This window comes from Panthera onca, chromosome B3 (genome assembly GCF_046562875.1).
Source record: "Panthera onca isolate mPanOnc1 chromosome B3, mPanOnc1 haplotype 2, whole genome shotgun sequence".
In the NCBI taxonomy this organism is placed as follows: domain Eukaryota; kingdom Metazoa; phylum Chordata; class Mammalia; order Carnivora; family Felidae; genus Panthera; species Panthera onca.
This window is the reverse complement of record NC_138344.1, coordinates 7,642,541-7,659,708: the sequence shown is the minus strand read 5'-3', so window position 1 is coordinate 7,659,708 and position 17,168 is coordinate 7,642,541. Positions and strand designations below refer to the sequence as shown.

Here is a 17,168-nt window from a genome sequence, read left to right as displayed (position 1 = left end):
GTTAAAAATGATCAGAAACGTTGGGGCACCCAGGTGGTTCAGTCGATTAAGCATCTGACTTCAGCTCAGGTCGTGATTTCACAGTTCGTGCATTTGAGCCCCGCGTCGGGCTCTGTGCTGATAGCTCAGAGCCTGGAGCCTGCTTCAGGTTCTATGCCTCTCTCTCTCTCTCTACTCCTCCCCAACTTGCACATTCTCTCTCTCTCTCCCTCTCTCTCTCTCTCTCTCAAAAAAAATAAACATTTAACAAAATGATCAGAAACACTTTCTTGGCTACTACAAGCCCACTTGGGTATCCAGGGCAGATCTTCTACTGACACCAATAGTCCCTCAACCCAGATCCCCTCTTTACTGACGCCACCAGGCTACATGGAGGCTCTGCCTAGGATGTGTGTGTGCTTCTGTGCGTGCATGTTTGTGCATGTGTATGCACGTGTGCATGCACACGGGTGGGTACATGTATGCATGCATGTATCTGCACGCACACATGTTTGTGCATGTGTGTGCATGTGTGTGCATATGAGGGTGGGTGTGTGCATGTTTGTGCATGTGTGTGCACGTGTGCACACATGTGGGTGGGCATATGCATGCATGCACGTATGTGTGGGCACGGTTGTGGGGACCTTTGTGTTTACCACCAATCCCACTGCCCAAGAAAGCAGCAACAATTTTTCAAAACACTACAACAAATGGGTTTGGATACACTTTCTTTTTTTAAAGGTCATTAAAATGTCTTGTCCTACTTTGGGAAATGTGGTTAAGACTCATTTAGCTTGTGATTGATGAGATACTATAGACATAAAGAAATGCCTTCTTTTCAGTCTTAGAAACTTAGTGGTTAGGGCACAGGAGAACACAGCTTCCCCAAAACAAAAATACTTTCTTGAATATTCAGATAAAATCGTAATATTCAAAGGCTCCTGTGGGGGTGCCTGGGTGGCTCAGTAGGTTAAGCGTCCCACTTCAGCTCAGGTCACGATCTCATGGTTTTTGAGATCGAGCCCCACATTGGGCTCTGTGCTGACAGCTCAGAGCCTGGAGCCTGCTTTGGCTTCTGTGTCTCCCTCTTTCTCTGCCTCTCCCCCGCTCATGCACTCTTTCTCTCAAAAATAAATAAACATTTAAAAAATTAAAAAAAAAAAAAAAAAAGAATTGCATTCTCTTATCAGTCTGCTTGGTTGGGAATCTGAGCCCCTTACTGCCCACTGACTCTACTGAGTTCTCCAAGGCAACATGAGTCTGGTCCAGACACAAGTGAGAACCATCCTGACTGGCTCTGGAGCCAGGACTGCTGTGACCATGGCCCAAGCCCTCTCCATGCCACAGAAGCTCCCACCTCTGAGATTCTGGCCAGTCCTCTCCAGAACTCCAAACAGTTCCCTTCCCTCTGCCCTGAATCTCGACAGGTATCTGTGGAAAGTACTGAGTTATTACAGCTAACGTGCTCAGAAACGTACCTGGCACTAAATGTTAACCATTGCTCAAATCTGATTACTGATATTTTTATTATTACAAATCAAAATTATAAAAACATAGAATGTGTTCATTATTATTATGTTTACTATTATGGGTCCTTTTATTCCTGGAAGTCCACACACGTCGCTCTATCAAGAACGTGAAATGTGCCTTCCCGACCTACCATGCTGCACCTCCCTGGGATGCCCAAAGCCTTTGGGAATCCAGATAATTTGGGTGTTTCCACAAGATGGCACAATTGAAGAACTCAGAGCTGTTCTTTGTTTTCATTTTCTGTCTTAGTGAAACATGTGTGATGTTTAAGTGTAGCAGAACAAACAGGACCGTGACTCGCATCTCAATTTAAACATCTGATTTCATGCTCTCTTGACAATTATGCCACAATTCCTACAGCTATAATTTTTTTCCTACTAAGAAGCTCCCCGCTCTTGCTTCTGCCTACGTATGCCCTGCTGGCTCCAAACCCCACCTGATGTTTTGTATACTATGTCTAAGTCCTGGCCTGAGCCATCTCCTATCAGCCTTCACCCAAATCGAGGTTCCCATCTACCCCCTTCTGTACCTCTGTGTTTGAGAGCTGGAACCACGGCTGCTTTCCGTAGGTGAAGATCTCCCACAGGATCACCCCAAAGCTCCACACATCGCTCTCCGTAGTGAACTTCCGGTACATGATGCTTTCAGGGGGCATCCAACGGATGGGGAGCATGGTGTGTCCTCCCACCTAAAAGGGGTCAAGACAGAGGGGCACACAGAGTGACCAGATGACCAGAGTCGGTCATGCCTGTCTGCACTCTTTATATGTAGATGTGCTCTCCATGCCTCTTATTCTAAGATAGCCACACCTTGATGCAACTTGTCTCAGAGGCCCAGTGGGGGCACTGACATCCAAGATCTATACACTGGAGGCAGCTGGAGTAGCTACTAGAGATGACCCCTAAGGGAAAGTGGGTTCCTTGACACAGAGCGTAAAGAAAGGCCCCAAGATGATTCGGGGTGGGAGACGTTTTAGAATCTGGTACTAGAGCGAACCTAACCTTGAAAGGAGGTCCACGGGAAGTCAGCAGAGTCACTGAGGGAGGCCATCAAGTACAGGAGTACTTAGGCAGCAGGTTAAACTCCTTGGCCACGGCGGTTAAAGCACAACATTATTCATGTGCATCTAACCTGCAGAACTATGACTTCACCTCCTACCTGATGAGCCTGTATTTCTCATCGCAACTTAAGACTCAGTGTTTCAAGTGAAGGGGACGGGGAAGTTCCAAATGTGTGGAAGCCATTTGCTAATAAGAAATCAGGTGGGCTGAAAGAGAATTTATGACAGTTCTTAGCGACATCTCAAAGTCCAGTAAGAAAAGTGTCTTTTAAAATCTAAGGGAGGGTGCCTGGGTGGCTCAGATGGTTAAGCGTCTGACTCTTCATTTCGGCTCAGGTCACGATCTCACGGTTCATGAGACTGGGCCCCACACTGGGCTCTGCACTGTCGGTGAAGAGCCTGCTTGGGATTCTCTCCCTTTCTCTCTGTCCCTCCCCCACTAGCACACTAGCATACCACATGTGCCTGCACTGTCCCTCTTTCTCTCCCTCTCTCTCTCCCAAAAATAAATAAGCATTTTAAATAGCCTAAGAAGACCCACCCGTGGGTCTACAGATTTGACAGTCAAGGACAAGAGGAAGTGACTGACATTCAGGGTACCCTTTCCTGAGAAAACATTAGGGAAATCCTCATGGACCAGCAGGCTAGATGTATGGTGTAAGTATAAGACAATCCGCGGCTTGTTTTAGAACTCAGGAACTAACTGTATCCTTAGTAAATACAACATCAGAAACGGGAACTTTTGGCTAATACATAGAATTTGTTGTTAGAAAAGTGCTTGCCATTGATAGAAAGAGCTCTCTATAAATGTCCCGATGAACTATTAATCAGAATTTCTTGTTCTTACAGTGGGCCAGTTGGAGGTATAACAATAATGAACATTTAGGAAAGAATGACTTATTGGGAAATGGGCACTCTTACGTCTAAAGAGGAAAATGATGTTTGCCTTATCTACGTGAAATATTTTAGAAGATAAATGATTATAAGGATTTGCAGGCACTATTTTCAACCTGGGATTTTATAACCAAGATAGCTCTGTGTCATGTGTAAAGACAAACGAGGGTGTTTCTTTCAGACAAGAAAAGACTCAGAAAGTTGATCCCTCTTGGTTTTTCAGAAAATAAAGACGAGAAAATTAATTGAGGATTATTCCAGAAAAACAGGGGGAAAATAATCTAAACTAGACAATGACTTGGAACATAACAAATACAGTACAGCAAATAAGTCACACACACAAAAAAATGCAATTTAAATCTAAATAATGGTTGGGGAGCCTGGGTGGCTCAGATGGTTGAGCATCAGACTCTTGATTTCACCCCAGGTCATGATCCCAGGGGTCGTGGGATCCAGGCCTGTGTCAGGAGACTGCTTGAGATTCTCTTACTCTCTCTCTCTCTCTCTCTCTCTCACTCTCTCCGTCTCCCTCTGCCCCATCCCTGCTCTCATTGTCTCTCACTTTCTAAAATTAAAAACAAAAATCTAAATAATGGTTGCTAATCTGATAGTAAAATGTAATATAATGACTAATAAAGTCTTCTAGTAAAATAGAGACATAAAGTAAATAATAATACTAATCATGCTAAGAGTACTACCATTGCTACCTATTAACAGTACTTATCTGGAATGAAATCTCCAGATAATTTCACATAAGTACATAGAAGAGTAGGAAGATAAATCATTAAAGCCTGACAAAGGCTTTGTCTTTTTGGGAGGGAAAGGGAGCAGGTAGACAGTCATCAATTGTTGATTACAACGGTTTCAGTTTAAATTTCCTTGCTAAAATTTTTAAGTGGCTCTTAGAAGAATAGAAATAGTACATACAGCTCTCAAACCAGTTGTTAGAAAAAAGAACCAAAACTCTCTGGCCGATACCAAAAAGGCTACCAAAAAGAGGAATGGGATAATGATGTGGCACAAAATGAAAAAGAAGTTTAAATAATACCGCTATAGACACTAAATACAAAAGGGTTGCACTGCCTCTTAAATAAGAGAAAAATTATGTTAAAAAATCAAGATGTGTGTTATTTAGAAAAGACATACATAGAAGAAAGTAACAGAAAATATTAGAAATGAAAGAATGCAAAAATACAGTAAAAAGAAAAAAGGAATATATATTAAATATGCTAATATTAAAATATAATATAAAATATATTAAATCGTATATACACAATATATTATTAAATGTAAAATATTGAATATTAAATAGACAATATTTAAATGTAAAATATTGAAAACTAGATATGTGTGGGAAAAAATTTAGAATGCCAAGAATTAAATAAAGAGAAAGTAGTTTATATCATATTTCAAGATGGCAAAATTCACCATTATGATAATTATGACTTATTAGGCTCCAAGTGACATAGCAACAAAAATGTACAAAGAGTAAAAATAGGATATAAGCAAAAGGAAGCTGACAAAACTACCATTATAATGGAAAATCAAAACGCTTCTTTCACAAATAGATCAAGAGGACGAGATAAATGAAGATACGTTTAAAAATGCAGATGAGTATGTTAACTAAAATTTAAATTAAAAAATGGAGATGAGTTTTAATTGATAGATATGACTATTATGATTGTCTTTCTGCCTCCCTAAAAAAGCTGGAACATTATTTTCAATTATCTGAAACAATTTATAAAACCAATCACATATTACACCTCAAAAGAAATCTGAAATTCCAAAAGAAAAAACACAGTACATAAGAAACAATACACATTAAAAAAAATGGGGTGCCTGGATGGCTCATTCAGTTAAGCATCCAACTCTTGATTTCAGTTCAGGTCATAATCTCGTGGTTCGTGGGTTCAAGTCCCACATCTGGCTCTGTGCTGACAGCAGGGAGCCTGCATGGGATTCTCTGCCCCTCCCCTGCTCTCTCTTTCTCTTGCTCTCAAAAATAAAGAAATATGTGCTAGGGGCGCCTGGGTGGCTCAGTCGGTTAGGCATCCGACTTCAGCTCAGGTCACGATCTCCTGGTTTGTGAGTTCAAGCCCCGCATCCGGCTCTGTGCCGACAGCTCAGAGCCTGGAGCCTGCTTCGGATTCTGTGTCTCCCTCTCTCTCTGCCCCTCCCCTGCTCATGCTCTGTCTCTCTCTGTCTCAGAAATAAATAAAACATTTTTACAAATTAAAAAAAAGAAACATTTTCTGTACCAAATAGAAATTAACAACAAAAGAATAACTTTAAAAAGTTTCTCTTTGGGCAATTAAAGAACAATTTGATAATGGAATAACTGAAAATTAAATGTAAAATTATTTATTATGATAATAATTAAGTGTGTGTTCATTGAAGCCTATGAAATATAGCTCAAGTAATTTTTAAAAAATACAGCATTTAAGCACTTATTTTTAAAATAGTTAAAAATATAATTTAATTAAAATTTAAAATGTGATTCCACAACAAAAGTAGTAAAGACCTACATGATCATAGAAAGCAAGAGGAAATAAATAACAAAGATAAAATGAGGAATTGGTATAAAAGAAGGCAAAGTAAAACAATAACCAAAAGGGGAAAAAATGTAAAAAGGAGACTATACCTTTACAATTAATTGCCAGTTCTTTCAAAATAATATAAACCTTTGGCAAGGTTAATAAGAGATATAGAGAAGACAAATGTAAAATGTTAAAAATATTACAACAAGAAATTTGGAAATATAGATGCCATAATTGAGTTTCTAGAAAAGGTTAGTGAAAAAAAAAAAAGAAGAGAATCTAAACACAAAACAATTACAATTATAGTAAAAATTCTATACAGTAAAAATGTACAAGGTCCAAGTGGTTTTTTGGGGTAAGTTCTAAAATTTTTTATCCTATTTATACTTTTCCAAAGCAAAAAATAAAAAAGTAGAAACTTTCCCAGTTCATTTTCTGTAACTTGAATATTCCTGATGATAAAATCAATCAGTCAAACATAGCATACAGCCTTAAATATATGAATACAGACATAGATATTTTATCTATATACATGTAAAGTTATGTTATAAATATAGCCTCCAAATATGAATAATGTTATATTGAATCAGCAAGATATTACAAGAATTCCATATTATAACTCAATAAGATTTATAATAGAAATGCAAGGATGCCTTAGTCTTAAGAAGTCTACTGTTTAATTCACTAAATTAAAAGATAAAAGAAAATCCATAATTTCAAAAGATGCCAAAAATTTCCAACACATTAACCTGATTAAATGTCCAAATTCATTAGTAATAGAAGGTAACTTCCTTTATTTAACTTACTAAATATAATATGTACTAATAAAACTTTAGAAGCATACAAAGTATCTTCTGTCACTAATTTTATGCAATACTATTAGGGTGGTCCCAACCAATGCAATAAAGCAAGAATAAAAGCAAGGCAGAAACACTGAAGAGTCAAAGCTGCCAATGCATGCGTATGGTAAGATTATTCAAGGCATTTAACTAAAAAGCAATTCGAATCATTACATGATTTCGTAAGCTACCCATTTATAAAATGAACCTACCAAAATCAAACTACCCTCATATACCCGTAGTAATAAATTTAATAGAAAATAAGTTGCTTAATAGCACAAAAAAGCTTAATTCCCAGGCATAAACCTAACCAGAAAATGTACAAAGTCTACTTAAAGAAAAGTATTGAAAAACATAAAAGAAGATCTGAAATGTGGAAAGATATGTCATTTCCTTGAATAGGAAGACAATATCATAAATCTCTCATTCCTACCTCAAATTAGTCTGCAAATTCAACACAATCTAAATGAAAACCCCCAATGGAATGATGTATGGAAATTGACAGGATGATACCAAAATTTGTCTAGAAGAATAAATACTTGATAAAAGCTAAAATACACTTGAAATAGAACAACAAGGGAGATTTACTCTATCGGATTGCAAAACATATTATCAAACTACAGGAATGAACACACGGTGTTATTAGCATAGAAATAGACAAATTTCATTGATCAATGGAACAAAACAGGGTCCAGAAGCAGACCCATGTATAATATTGGAATTTAATATATGAAATGATGGGTTAGTAGTCAAAGTGTTGGGACAATGAACTATTCATTTGAAAAGTACACTTAGATACCTACCTCACACCATATACAAAAATCATTTCCAGATGGATTAAAGAGCTAAACATAAAAACAAAACAATAATAATATTAGAAGAAAACTTAGAAAAGTATCTGTATAACTCAGGAGAAGAAGGCCTTCCTAAATATGACACATGTTCAAGAAGCCATAAAAGATAAGATTTAGTGATACAACTTATAAAAACCAAACACTTTTTCATGGCAAAATACAAAATAAGCATAGTTAAAAGACAAATGACAGAGAAAATATTCGCAATATATGTAACAAAGGATTAAAATTCATATATTATAAAGTGTTCCTTTAAATTAGCTTTAAAACAGCAACCTGACCAAAAAAAAAAAAAAAAATGAGTAAAGGATAAGGGCAGATGGTCCACAAAAGGGTTACAAATGAGCACAGACATATGAAGAGATGTTAATTAAAACAATAAAGAGACACACTTTTGAATGTTATATGGGAAAAATTGAAAAGATTGAAACTATCTAGTGCTTGAAAAGGTACGAGGATAGAGTTATTCTCAAGGGTCACAGCTAAGACTTGGTGCAGCCTTGTCCGCAGGCAGCTTGGCAGAATCTGTCTACACTACAGATGTTGAGTGCCTTTTAAGGCAGTGATTTCACCTCTAAGGAGCCTTAGAAAAATACTTGGTCCTATAAGCAAAAACTATTGGTTGAAGGGGATTTTTATTTCATCGTTTTTAAGGGCAACAATTTGCCCATCATTATACATAGATATGTAGTGGTTAAAAGGAACATAGTAGAGTATGTGCAGTGATGTGTAAACAGGTCTAGGATACATTAAAGGAAAACACAAGACTATATATATATATACACATATATATATGTATGTATATATATATATATATATATATATATATACACATATATATATGTATGTATATATATATATATATATATATATATATATATATATATATATAAGCATTCTTATTTATGTAAAAATGTGTCATACATAAGTAAGTACATTAAAAGGGAATAATGTGTAAGTCTGTAAATGCATAGAAAATGATCCAGAAATATAGTCTAGAGAAAGAAGCGAGAGTGAGCACTGACCAAAAAGAAATCCCACTTTTTCACTATATGTATTTCTATACTGCTTGTAATTTTATCACAATCATGTATCACATTTGAAATGTTTAAAAATAATAAAAGGAAAAACTAAACACCTGAATGAAGGAAAACCAGTAGACCTAATTTACATAAGTTCTGATTCAAAAGGTGTTTTTTTTTTTAATGTTTTTTAACATTTATTCATTTTTGAAAGATAGAGAGATGGAGTGCAAGCAGGGGAGGGGCAGAGAGAGAAGGAAACACAGAATCTGAAGCAGGCTCCAGGCTCTGAGCCGTCAGCACAGACAGTGACGTGGGACTCGAACCCATGAACCATGAGATCATGACCTAAGCTGAAGTTGGATGCTCAACTGACTGAGCCACCCAGGTGCCCCTAGAAGGTGATGTTCTTTTAAAGAAAAATTATGTCTGCGATAGAATCTTGTGGAATGGTTTATTTTACCTGGTTTCTTGATGGAAAAAAAAAAAAAAGTCAGGAATACAGAAACATCCCTTTTGATGCAAATTTTTAAGTAATGGATTCCTTCAAATTGATGCTGATTGTTTGCTTCATTTAAGGATTTTATACATAATCCAGAAGAGGTGTTGCAGACTGAAATCTCCCAATTTACAAAGAGGGAGGAATTCAAGTGTGCTGGTGTAAACTCTGATGAGCTTAAGTGTTTGGGAATAAAAGCATTAGAAGAGTATTAATTGGCTGCAGGGACTTCACGAAGAAAAATTGTATCAAGATTTTTACCACCAATGTGAGTGCAATTTATAAGGCATTCCTCTGGAAGTGAACTAAAATATTTCAAGAGGCCAGTAACATAACAAAAAGAGCAATACATTGGAAGTCAGAAGCCCTGGGTTGTGATGTGACCTTAGACAAGCACTCAACCTCTGAGTTTCAACGTCCTCATCTTCAACACAGGAGTGAAATGTCTCCTGCTTCCAGTGAGATCATGTATGTAAAAACCCGCCGAGTATCATTAAATCCAAAAGTATACACATAAAGTGCAATGACTGTTCACGGTGTGTGTCCTCACATGCTTGAGAACAGCATAACAAACCTAATTTCCTGGTTTCCATATTCCCCATAAAGATTTACCTGGCCAACACTGATTTTTCCCCCAGGACTATCTACATCCTTTTCCCACGCTGGAGAAATCTAGTCTGGGAAAGGTAGTGGTTAAATCCTTCGCTCATGAAAAAATAATAAAAAATATATATATTTATATTTATTCATAAATATATATGAATATAAATATGATATAGATATATATTTATATTTATTCACAGGGGTGCCTGGGTGGCTCAGTCAGTCTGACTTTTGGTTTCAGCTCAGATCATGATCTCAGTTTCACGAGTTCAAGCCCCGCATAGGACTCTATGCTGGCAGCCTGCAGTCTGCTTGGGAGTTTCTCTCTCCCTCTCTCTCTCTGCCCTTCCCCAACTCACACTGTCTCTCTCTCAAAATAAATACATAAACTTAAAAAAGCTGACAAGTATTCCCATGGTAAAACCTATCCCGACAAGCGATAGGCTGAAATAATAATCTTCATATCAGTAATACCAATTAATACACACTGAGTACCAGCCATACATCCCTCATTTAATCCTCTCTCCCTTCCTATATGATAGAATTCCCTATTCCTCCCTTTTCACAGATGAAGATAATATAACTTGCCTAGGCACTGCCTGAGAAATACTAGCTAATGATCCAAACTATCAGATATGTTAAAGATCTGAAGGCTGAGCTTTGAAACGGGAAATGCACAGGAATAAGGCAAAGATTCCAAGAACTGATTCTAGAAAGAAAATATGTACTTAGAGATCTTTGGATTATACTACCTTAGAGGACATTTCCACCACCTATATTATCATGGATTCCCATGTTGCCAGCTTGATCATCTGTAACGTCCTCTTTCACCCGAGGGTACAAGCAGGCACTGAAGATTACTTACTGCCCGGACCCATGATTTCATTAGGGGCTACAAAAGCGTGGAGTTCTAGCATTCCCTCTACATGTATTAGCTGGGCATCTTCTATAAATAAAAAAGTTCCCTCATTAACTATTTGGTTATACTGATAACACTTCGTTTAGGAAATGTTCAGTTCTCTCCCTTTATTTATCAGCGCTCAGAATAATGAATTCATTCCCTAGCATCCTCCAAAGGTGACCAACAAGAGGTTTGGCTTGATTCTGGGAAGCATGAAATTCGACTCATGTTGGGGTGGGTGGGGGGTGTGTGTGGCTGTGAGTGTGTAGACAGGGGTGTCTTTTAACCCGATGAAGTGTCTCAGTTTATTGTGATTGCTCTTTTTGATGCTTACTGTTCCATCTTTGGCCAGTGGCAGCCTCTTAATGTTGGTGCCTCTCGCATACCCCGGGCCTTGCTTCGGACATTAAATACTATTGGAGGCTCCGGGCGTCTGGGTGGCTCAGTCGGTTGAGCGTCCAACTTCAGCTCAGGTCATGATCTCACAGTTCGTGGGTTCGAGCCCTGCATCGGGCTCTGTGCTGACAGCTCAGAGCCTGGAGCCTGCTTTGAATTCTGTGTCTCCCTCTCTCTGCCCCTGCCCTGCTCACACTCTGTCTCTCTCTCTCTCAAAAATAAATCAACATCAAAATTTTTAAAGAAAATATTGTAGGCTCATATTGTACATTTGCTGCCCCAGCCCTAGAATAAGCCATTTCTCCAAGAATCCCTGGATTCTTCTGGCAGACAATGGAATTTAGAGACTACACTATGGATGCCAGGAGTGTGGTCATTGCTATTGGGTTGAGTTGCTCATTATTTCTAGGTGTCTATATTGGAAGTCGCTAGAAAAAAACTTTTCTATTAAAAGAAAATGCATCATGACTTCATATTGATTTTTCCAACTCAAATTTAGGATTACAGAGCTTTTACTTAACCTCTTCGATTTTATATCTTTATTTTTTCTTATGCTGAAAATCTTGATTCCTATTTCAGTAATATTATTTATTTGCTTTATCCTAATACATGTTCATATATAAAATACATGTAACATACTTAATGCACAGTTAGGTTTGTTTGTTTCACTTAGCTTTTTATTTTCAAGAATTGCTTTAATCCTTAAAATGTAAATGTTTATAATGATGGTTTCAAGGTCAAAACCAATAAACAAGGTACATGAAATTTGAGTCTAATACCTCTCTATTCCCTCTCCCCATTCTGATCTCCTCTTTCCTATAGGTAACGACATCTTGTTTGCTTTTAGTTCATTCTTCTTTTAACATCAGAAAATACATATTACATCCATTTTCCATTTTCCTCACTCTCTTAGATACTCACTCTCAAAGTACCTGTTGTGTACTTTGCTTTTTTGTTTTGTTTTTTTTTGTTTGTTTGTTTGTTTGTTGCTGGGATTCCCTTGTTCCTTTTCTAGCTATGTAGGACTCCCCCTAGCATGACCATGCCACTGTCAGTCCCCTATAGATAGGACTTGGGTTTTTCCACCTTTTTGTTATTGTCAATAGGGAAGTGCACATTTTACATATATCTTGGGTGACTGTTCCCCCCACTAAAGAAGAACAGTCTAGAATTCCCATTCAGTGTAGCAGGTGGTTTCAATCCAGGATCCACATGATTTTGGAGACAAGTAAAGTTTTTCCAGTGGGTACCCAGGCAAGAATCATTTTGAAGGATTTTGCAGAACGTAAACTCCCATATGGATTTTTTCTAACATTGACTGAGAAGCCTCTGTGGCCCAGCAAACCCTTTTCCCAATTGTGCACACACACACGCACACACGCACACACCTGCCACTCTCCAAAGGAAACACCAATCTCTCACTCGTTCTAAATCTCAGGGGAGAAAACCTACAGAGTACAAACAAATAAACGCTATGAAATATTGGTACAGGTGCTGAAAATGAATGTCTCTAGTGGCTGGAAAATAAATCCTTTTGCACATCGAGTAGTTTCCAATTCTTTTCAAACAATTGAAGACGGACAGACCTAAAAGAATTATGAGCTAAGGGGAGATTTAAAAGAAATTTTGATAAGAGACCAATATGAGATTTTAGGCAAATAGCCAGATAATAGTTCGAAGAATTGAGTCACATTACAATAACAAAACTCCTTCCTTTTTCTCTATTTGTTTACTGTAAATAACATTTCTCAGTTCTTATATTGACATATATAAAAAACAGAAATAGAATTGATCCTGAACCTTCCTTACTTTAGCAATAAATAATATGCATTATAGGCTACTGGAGAAATGTAAGAGATGCATTTCCAAGAATATTATACGTCTTATCTTTCATATTCATCAAAGTTGTGATATATGTTCATTATTTCGATCTGCTGCCTACTTCCGTGTATTGCTAATAATTGTAATGATAACTCAATCCAAAAACTATTAATATCTAGAAACTAATGGTTATTGGACATTAAAAATTAAATTTAAATCTTCATACATATTTTCGTCACACTAAATTATGACAGAGTGGCCAATAAAAGGCTTTCGTGCATAAAAATATAACACATAAGGATAAAATCTGGTAGGGTAACTGGAATGAAAACATAAATTCAGGAAGAAAAAGGAACCATGTAAAACTGACTGCTTATGCACTTGTTCGTGTGTTTAATAGATAATGTGTCAAATTGCTCTGGTATTTAAAGTTCATTAGATACATTACAGGAGTGATGTATTTTTTTTAATGTCAATATTTACAATATTCTGGAAATGGCATCCTTCGCAACTATTTAAAATCATGTTGCAGATTTTATATAGCAACTTAAAACGTGCAGGGGGAGTGCACAGGTGACTTTTCAAGATTCTTTTAGGGACATCAAATCTGAAGACCACAGGTCTAGAGACTGAGCCTCTAGTGATATGACGTTTGAAGTCTTGTCTCTGATTCAATCTGATCTTTCCTCAAGGCGCTATCCCACCCACCCCGGCCAGCAATGTAAGGGGAGGGAATGCAAAAGTGTGTAACAAGAGCAGCACCTCACCTCCAGCCGGGGGCTGCCTAAAAGCTCCAGCCCCACTTCTTTAAGTCCTTGGCCCTCATTCCCCACCCTGCCTGGGGGCCAGGAGTAGCCAGACTGAAAGTGTGGAAAGCGGATAGGATAGAGACTCTCAGACTTCAGTTCCCCTGAGGACAAGATGCACACCCCACACACACACACGTAGTCTCCTGCTAGTCTCCTGCAGTTCACCTCCCCACAGCCACTTCTCCTCTCCCATCATCCTGCTCTTTTCCATAGAGAGACACCCACTCCCCTGCGGTCAGAGGGATCCCACTGCTCTGGGTTAAAGAGGAACTCAGCCGAGCTCTGGAAGGTCCCCAGGTCTCTGCATCCAATTACACAGAAAAGGAGGCCACTGGTGGGTTGCAAAGACCACAGAGAAACCCGCTTCTCTCCTAGAAGTTCAAAACGTCTATGCTCACACAACTCGGACAAGCTATAAAGGAGACAAAGTGACCCATATATTCCCGATAAAGAAACCACGACCCAGCAAAGGTGAGCAAACACAGATTCACAGGGCACGATATTTCTGGAACGAATGGAAGGATTCAAGCTTCCTCCATAATCACTAATCTGAATGGGCCAAGTCAAAATCTGTCAAAGCCCATCAGAAGCACAGCGGCCTTCTGAACAGCTGTAAAGGCTTCGCGATGCGCGTTAATGGCAAAATAGCTTCATCATAAAGGCTGCCATTCATCGTGGGTGTCATTATTTTTTAACTTAGTCAACTTTATTTTTCTTGATTGCGTGTCTCAGCACGTAAAAGAATCTCCACGTGATCTAAGCGGAACAACAGGCTTAGCATACGCGTTCTCCCTCCGCTGGAAGTTCTCCTAGTTTCCCATCTGCCTCAGTGGCTCTGCCTCTTACCCCTTGTTCTGCGTGTCAAGCGAATCATCAGCCAAGGCTGGCAGTCACCTTGAACACGCTCCCAGCAGCCACTACTACAATCTTTGGAATCATTGCCACTCTTGTTCCAGAGGGTCTGGGGTTTTCACACACCTAGGCCACACATCAGTATTAGCTACATCCAGCATACATATACATACACCCATACATCCAGAAGGCAGGTGTGTGCATGAACATATGTGTGTGTCAATACACACGCAGGTGGGTACAGTCAGAGACACAAACACAGGCCTGTTGACCGTGCCCCGATCACACAAAGCTGGTGAAATCTCCCTTCGACGCCTCCTGAAATCAATGGCCTAAATGCAAAAAGAAAGGCTCCATGTCCTCTTCACATGTATCTTGTCTCCCAGACAGCCAAAATAAGTGGTTTCACTCTAAATCACTTGATGAACTCTGCCGGGAGCTTCAAAACTTCAAAATAACACGACTGTCTTTCCAGGCAGTAACGCTTCTCACCACCTGCTCCTCCCCCCCCCCTCCCCCCGCCCCTCAACAGCTGGGCTATCTTAATAGCTCCCTCCCCACAGATGTGGTAGGGCCACCAAAGCCTTAGAAATGTCATTCTGCCCTTCCGGAATGTCCCCTGTCTGCCCACCCTCCTCCTGTCCCTGATCCCCTCTCCCCTTTTTTCCCCACGTGGCTATTTTGAATCACAGATACTGTATTTTCAACCAGTTCTTCACCCCTCTGCCCAGCCCCATCTGCACGTTCCCCAATCATGGCACTTGGGTGCGAAAGCCTGTATTCCTTCCAGGATGCTCTCTGGGGGACCAGCCCTACCCTGTAACTTCACCCACTCCATCTCCCCAAATCCGACATTCATCAGAATCCAGCACTCCAAAGGAGAGTCCGTGCTAGGGCTGTAGCTCGGGAACATACAAAGCTGGAAAAGGGCTTGGAAATTACTTAGGCTGCCCCCAAGGCATGAAAACCTTGGCTGGAAGAGAGGTAGTGACTCGCCCAAGGTCACTAAAAAGAGTAAATGAAATGGAGGTCCCATAGAGTGCTGTTCTTGTTTTCAAGGTAAACGTGTTCCCGGAGAAAAGCATGTATTAATTAAGACATGCAAATCAAAAATACACGGATATGAAGTTTACATTTCAGTTCTATAGCTTCCTGCTTTCCATCCTGATGTGCTTAAGCTTTGGGTCACCAAGAACTCTGTTTCCCCAGTGGTGTGGGCAGTGCCTTAGGGATGTATCCATTTGTATAGTCATCTGATTTAAATTGACCGTATGTGTGTGCACTGTCACAAAGGCACGTCTGTCCGTGGCGTCACCCGAGTTATGGATATTCCATGGTGAAACATTTACATAAGAGATTGAGATTTTCTATAGTGACATCAGACTTCAGACTTCATACAGCAGGCTTGTTTGCCTTCATTTTGCCTCCCCTCCTCTTCCTGATACAGTAGAACATGCTATTACCTCGCTTCCTATAGACACAAACTGAAGACCTCAGCCCTGGGTCTAGGAGGTAGTTGGAATTCTCTGGAGGGAAGGTACAGAGAAAACTCACAAAGACATCATTATAGGACGGCTCCCTCTGAGCAGGGCTTTGTGACAGTTTATGCAAAAAGCATCCATTTAGCAGAATCTCAGTGGAATGGCTGTTTCAGACTGAGCCTCTAGCCCCAGGATTAGGAAAAACCCTCAGAGTCTTCCAAAAATACAAGGAGTTTAAGAGCCAAGCTGTTTAGCAGTGTGAGCCTAGAGGATAAATAGGCCCATTGTGATTCTCCCCAAGTCTCTTACCTAGAGTTGCGTCTGCCAGAAGCAAGTTCTCAGATGGAAGTCCCCGGAACACATACCCTCTATAACTTCCCCTTTTGTTTTCCTCTTTCTAAATCCTGTCTAAATGCTGGCACTCAGTCAGAGACCTCACTGTCCTTTATTGCCCCCAAGCAATATATTTTTTTATGGAGCAGTCGGTGCAAGTCCAAAGATGTAGGTTGAAAAATAACTTGGCCCTTATTTTCTTTTACAGATGCCTAGACGTGGAGCCTCCTGGCTGCACTCAAATCTTCCAGTGGAAACAAACCATAGACACGTTGTGAAAAGAGCTCAATTCACTGAACAAAGCCGGAGGTCTCACTTCGGCTCAGATGCATGGATCACACTGGATCTAGACTGATCCATTCAAACCCCAAGTGCTTGCTACACGTTCATAGGTAAAGGAAAATAGGAAATTAAAGCCTTCTTGTGATAAATCTAGATTTTTAATTTACCCTGTTCAGCACAGGCTGCACTACCAAGGTTTGATTTAGATTCAGATTTATTTAGCAAACATAAAATCACTTCCAGGTAAGACCGGCTTTGTTCAATATTCAATGCCAAAAAAAAAAATCTAAAAAATATGATAACTGATATTGAAAATGTGCGTATAGGATAAGGAAACAGATGATCCGAAGGGACAAAGGGGATAATGTATAAATAACTTAGCCAATGCCTCTGACTCGCTAAGCAACCTTAGGGAACTTATTTAATCCCTGGAAGACTCACCTTTCTTAAATGTAAAATAATAAACTATATAGAAC

General features: G+C 39.2%; 1 protein-coding gene across 4 annotated transcripts in view; it reads right to left on the bottom strand.

The window, feature by feature from the left end:
- The window catches only part of NTRK3 (neurotrophic receptor tyrosine kinase 3), a 395,937-nt gene that overhangs the window by 18,221 nt on the left and 360,548 nt on the right, over positions 1-17,168 (bottom strand). For 2 of the 4 annotated variants that reach the window (XM_060617703.3, XM_060617698.3), the window contains 2 exons: positions 7,643-7,684; positions 2,039-2,197 (listed from right to left, as the gene is read on the bottom strand). In XM_060617703.3, the coding sequence (XP_060473686.1) occupies positions 2,039-2,197; positions 7,643-7,684 (201 nt within the window). The remainder of the gene's footprint in view (positions 1-2,038; positions 2,198-7,642; positions 7,685-17,168) is intronic. The other 2 variants (XM_060617697.3, XM_060617699.3) reach the window with 1 other exon arrangement.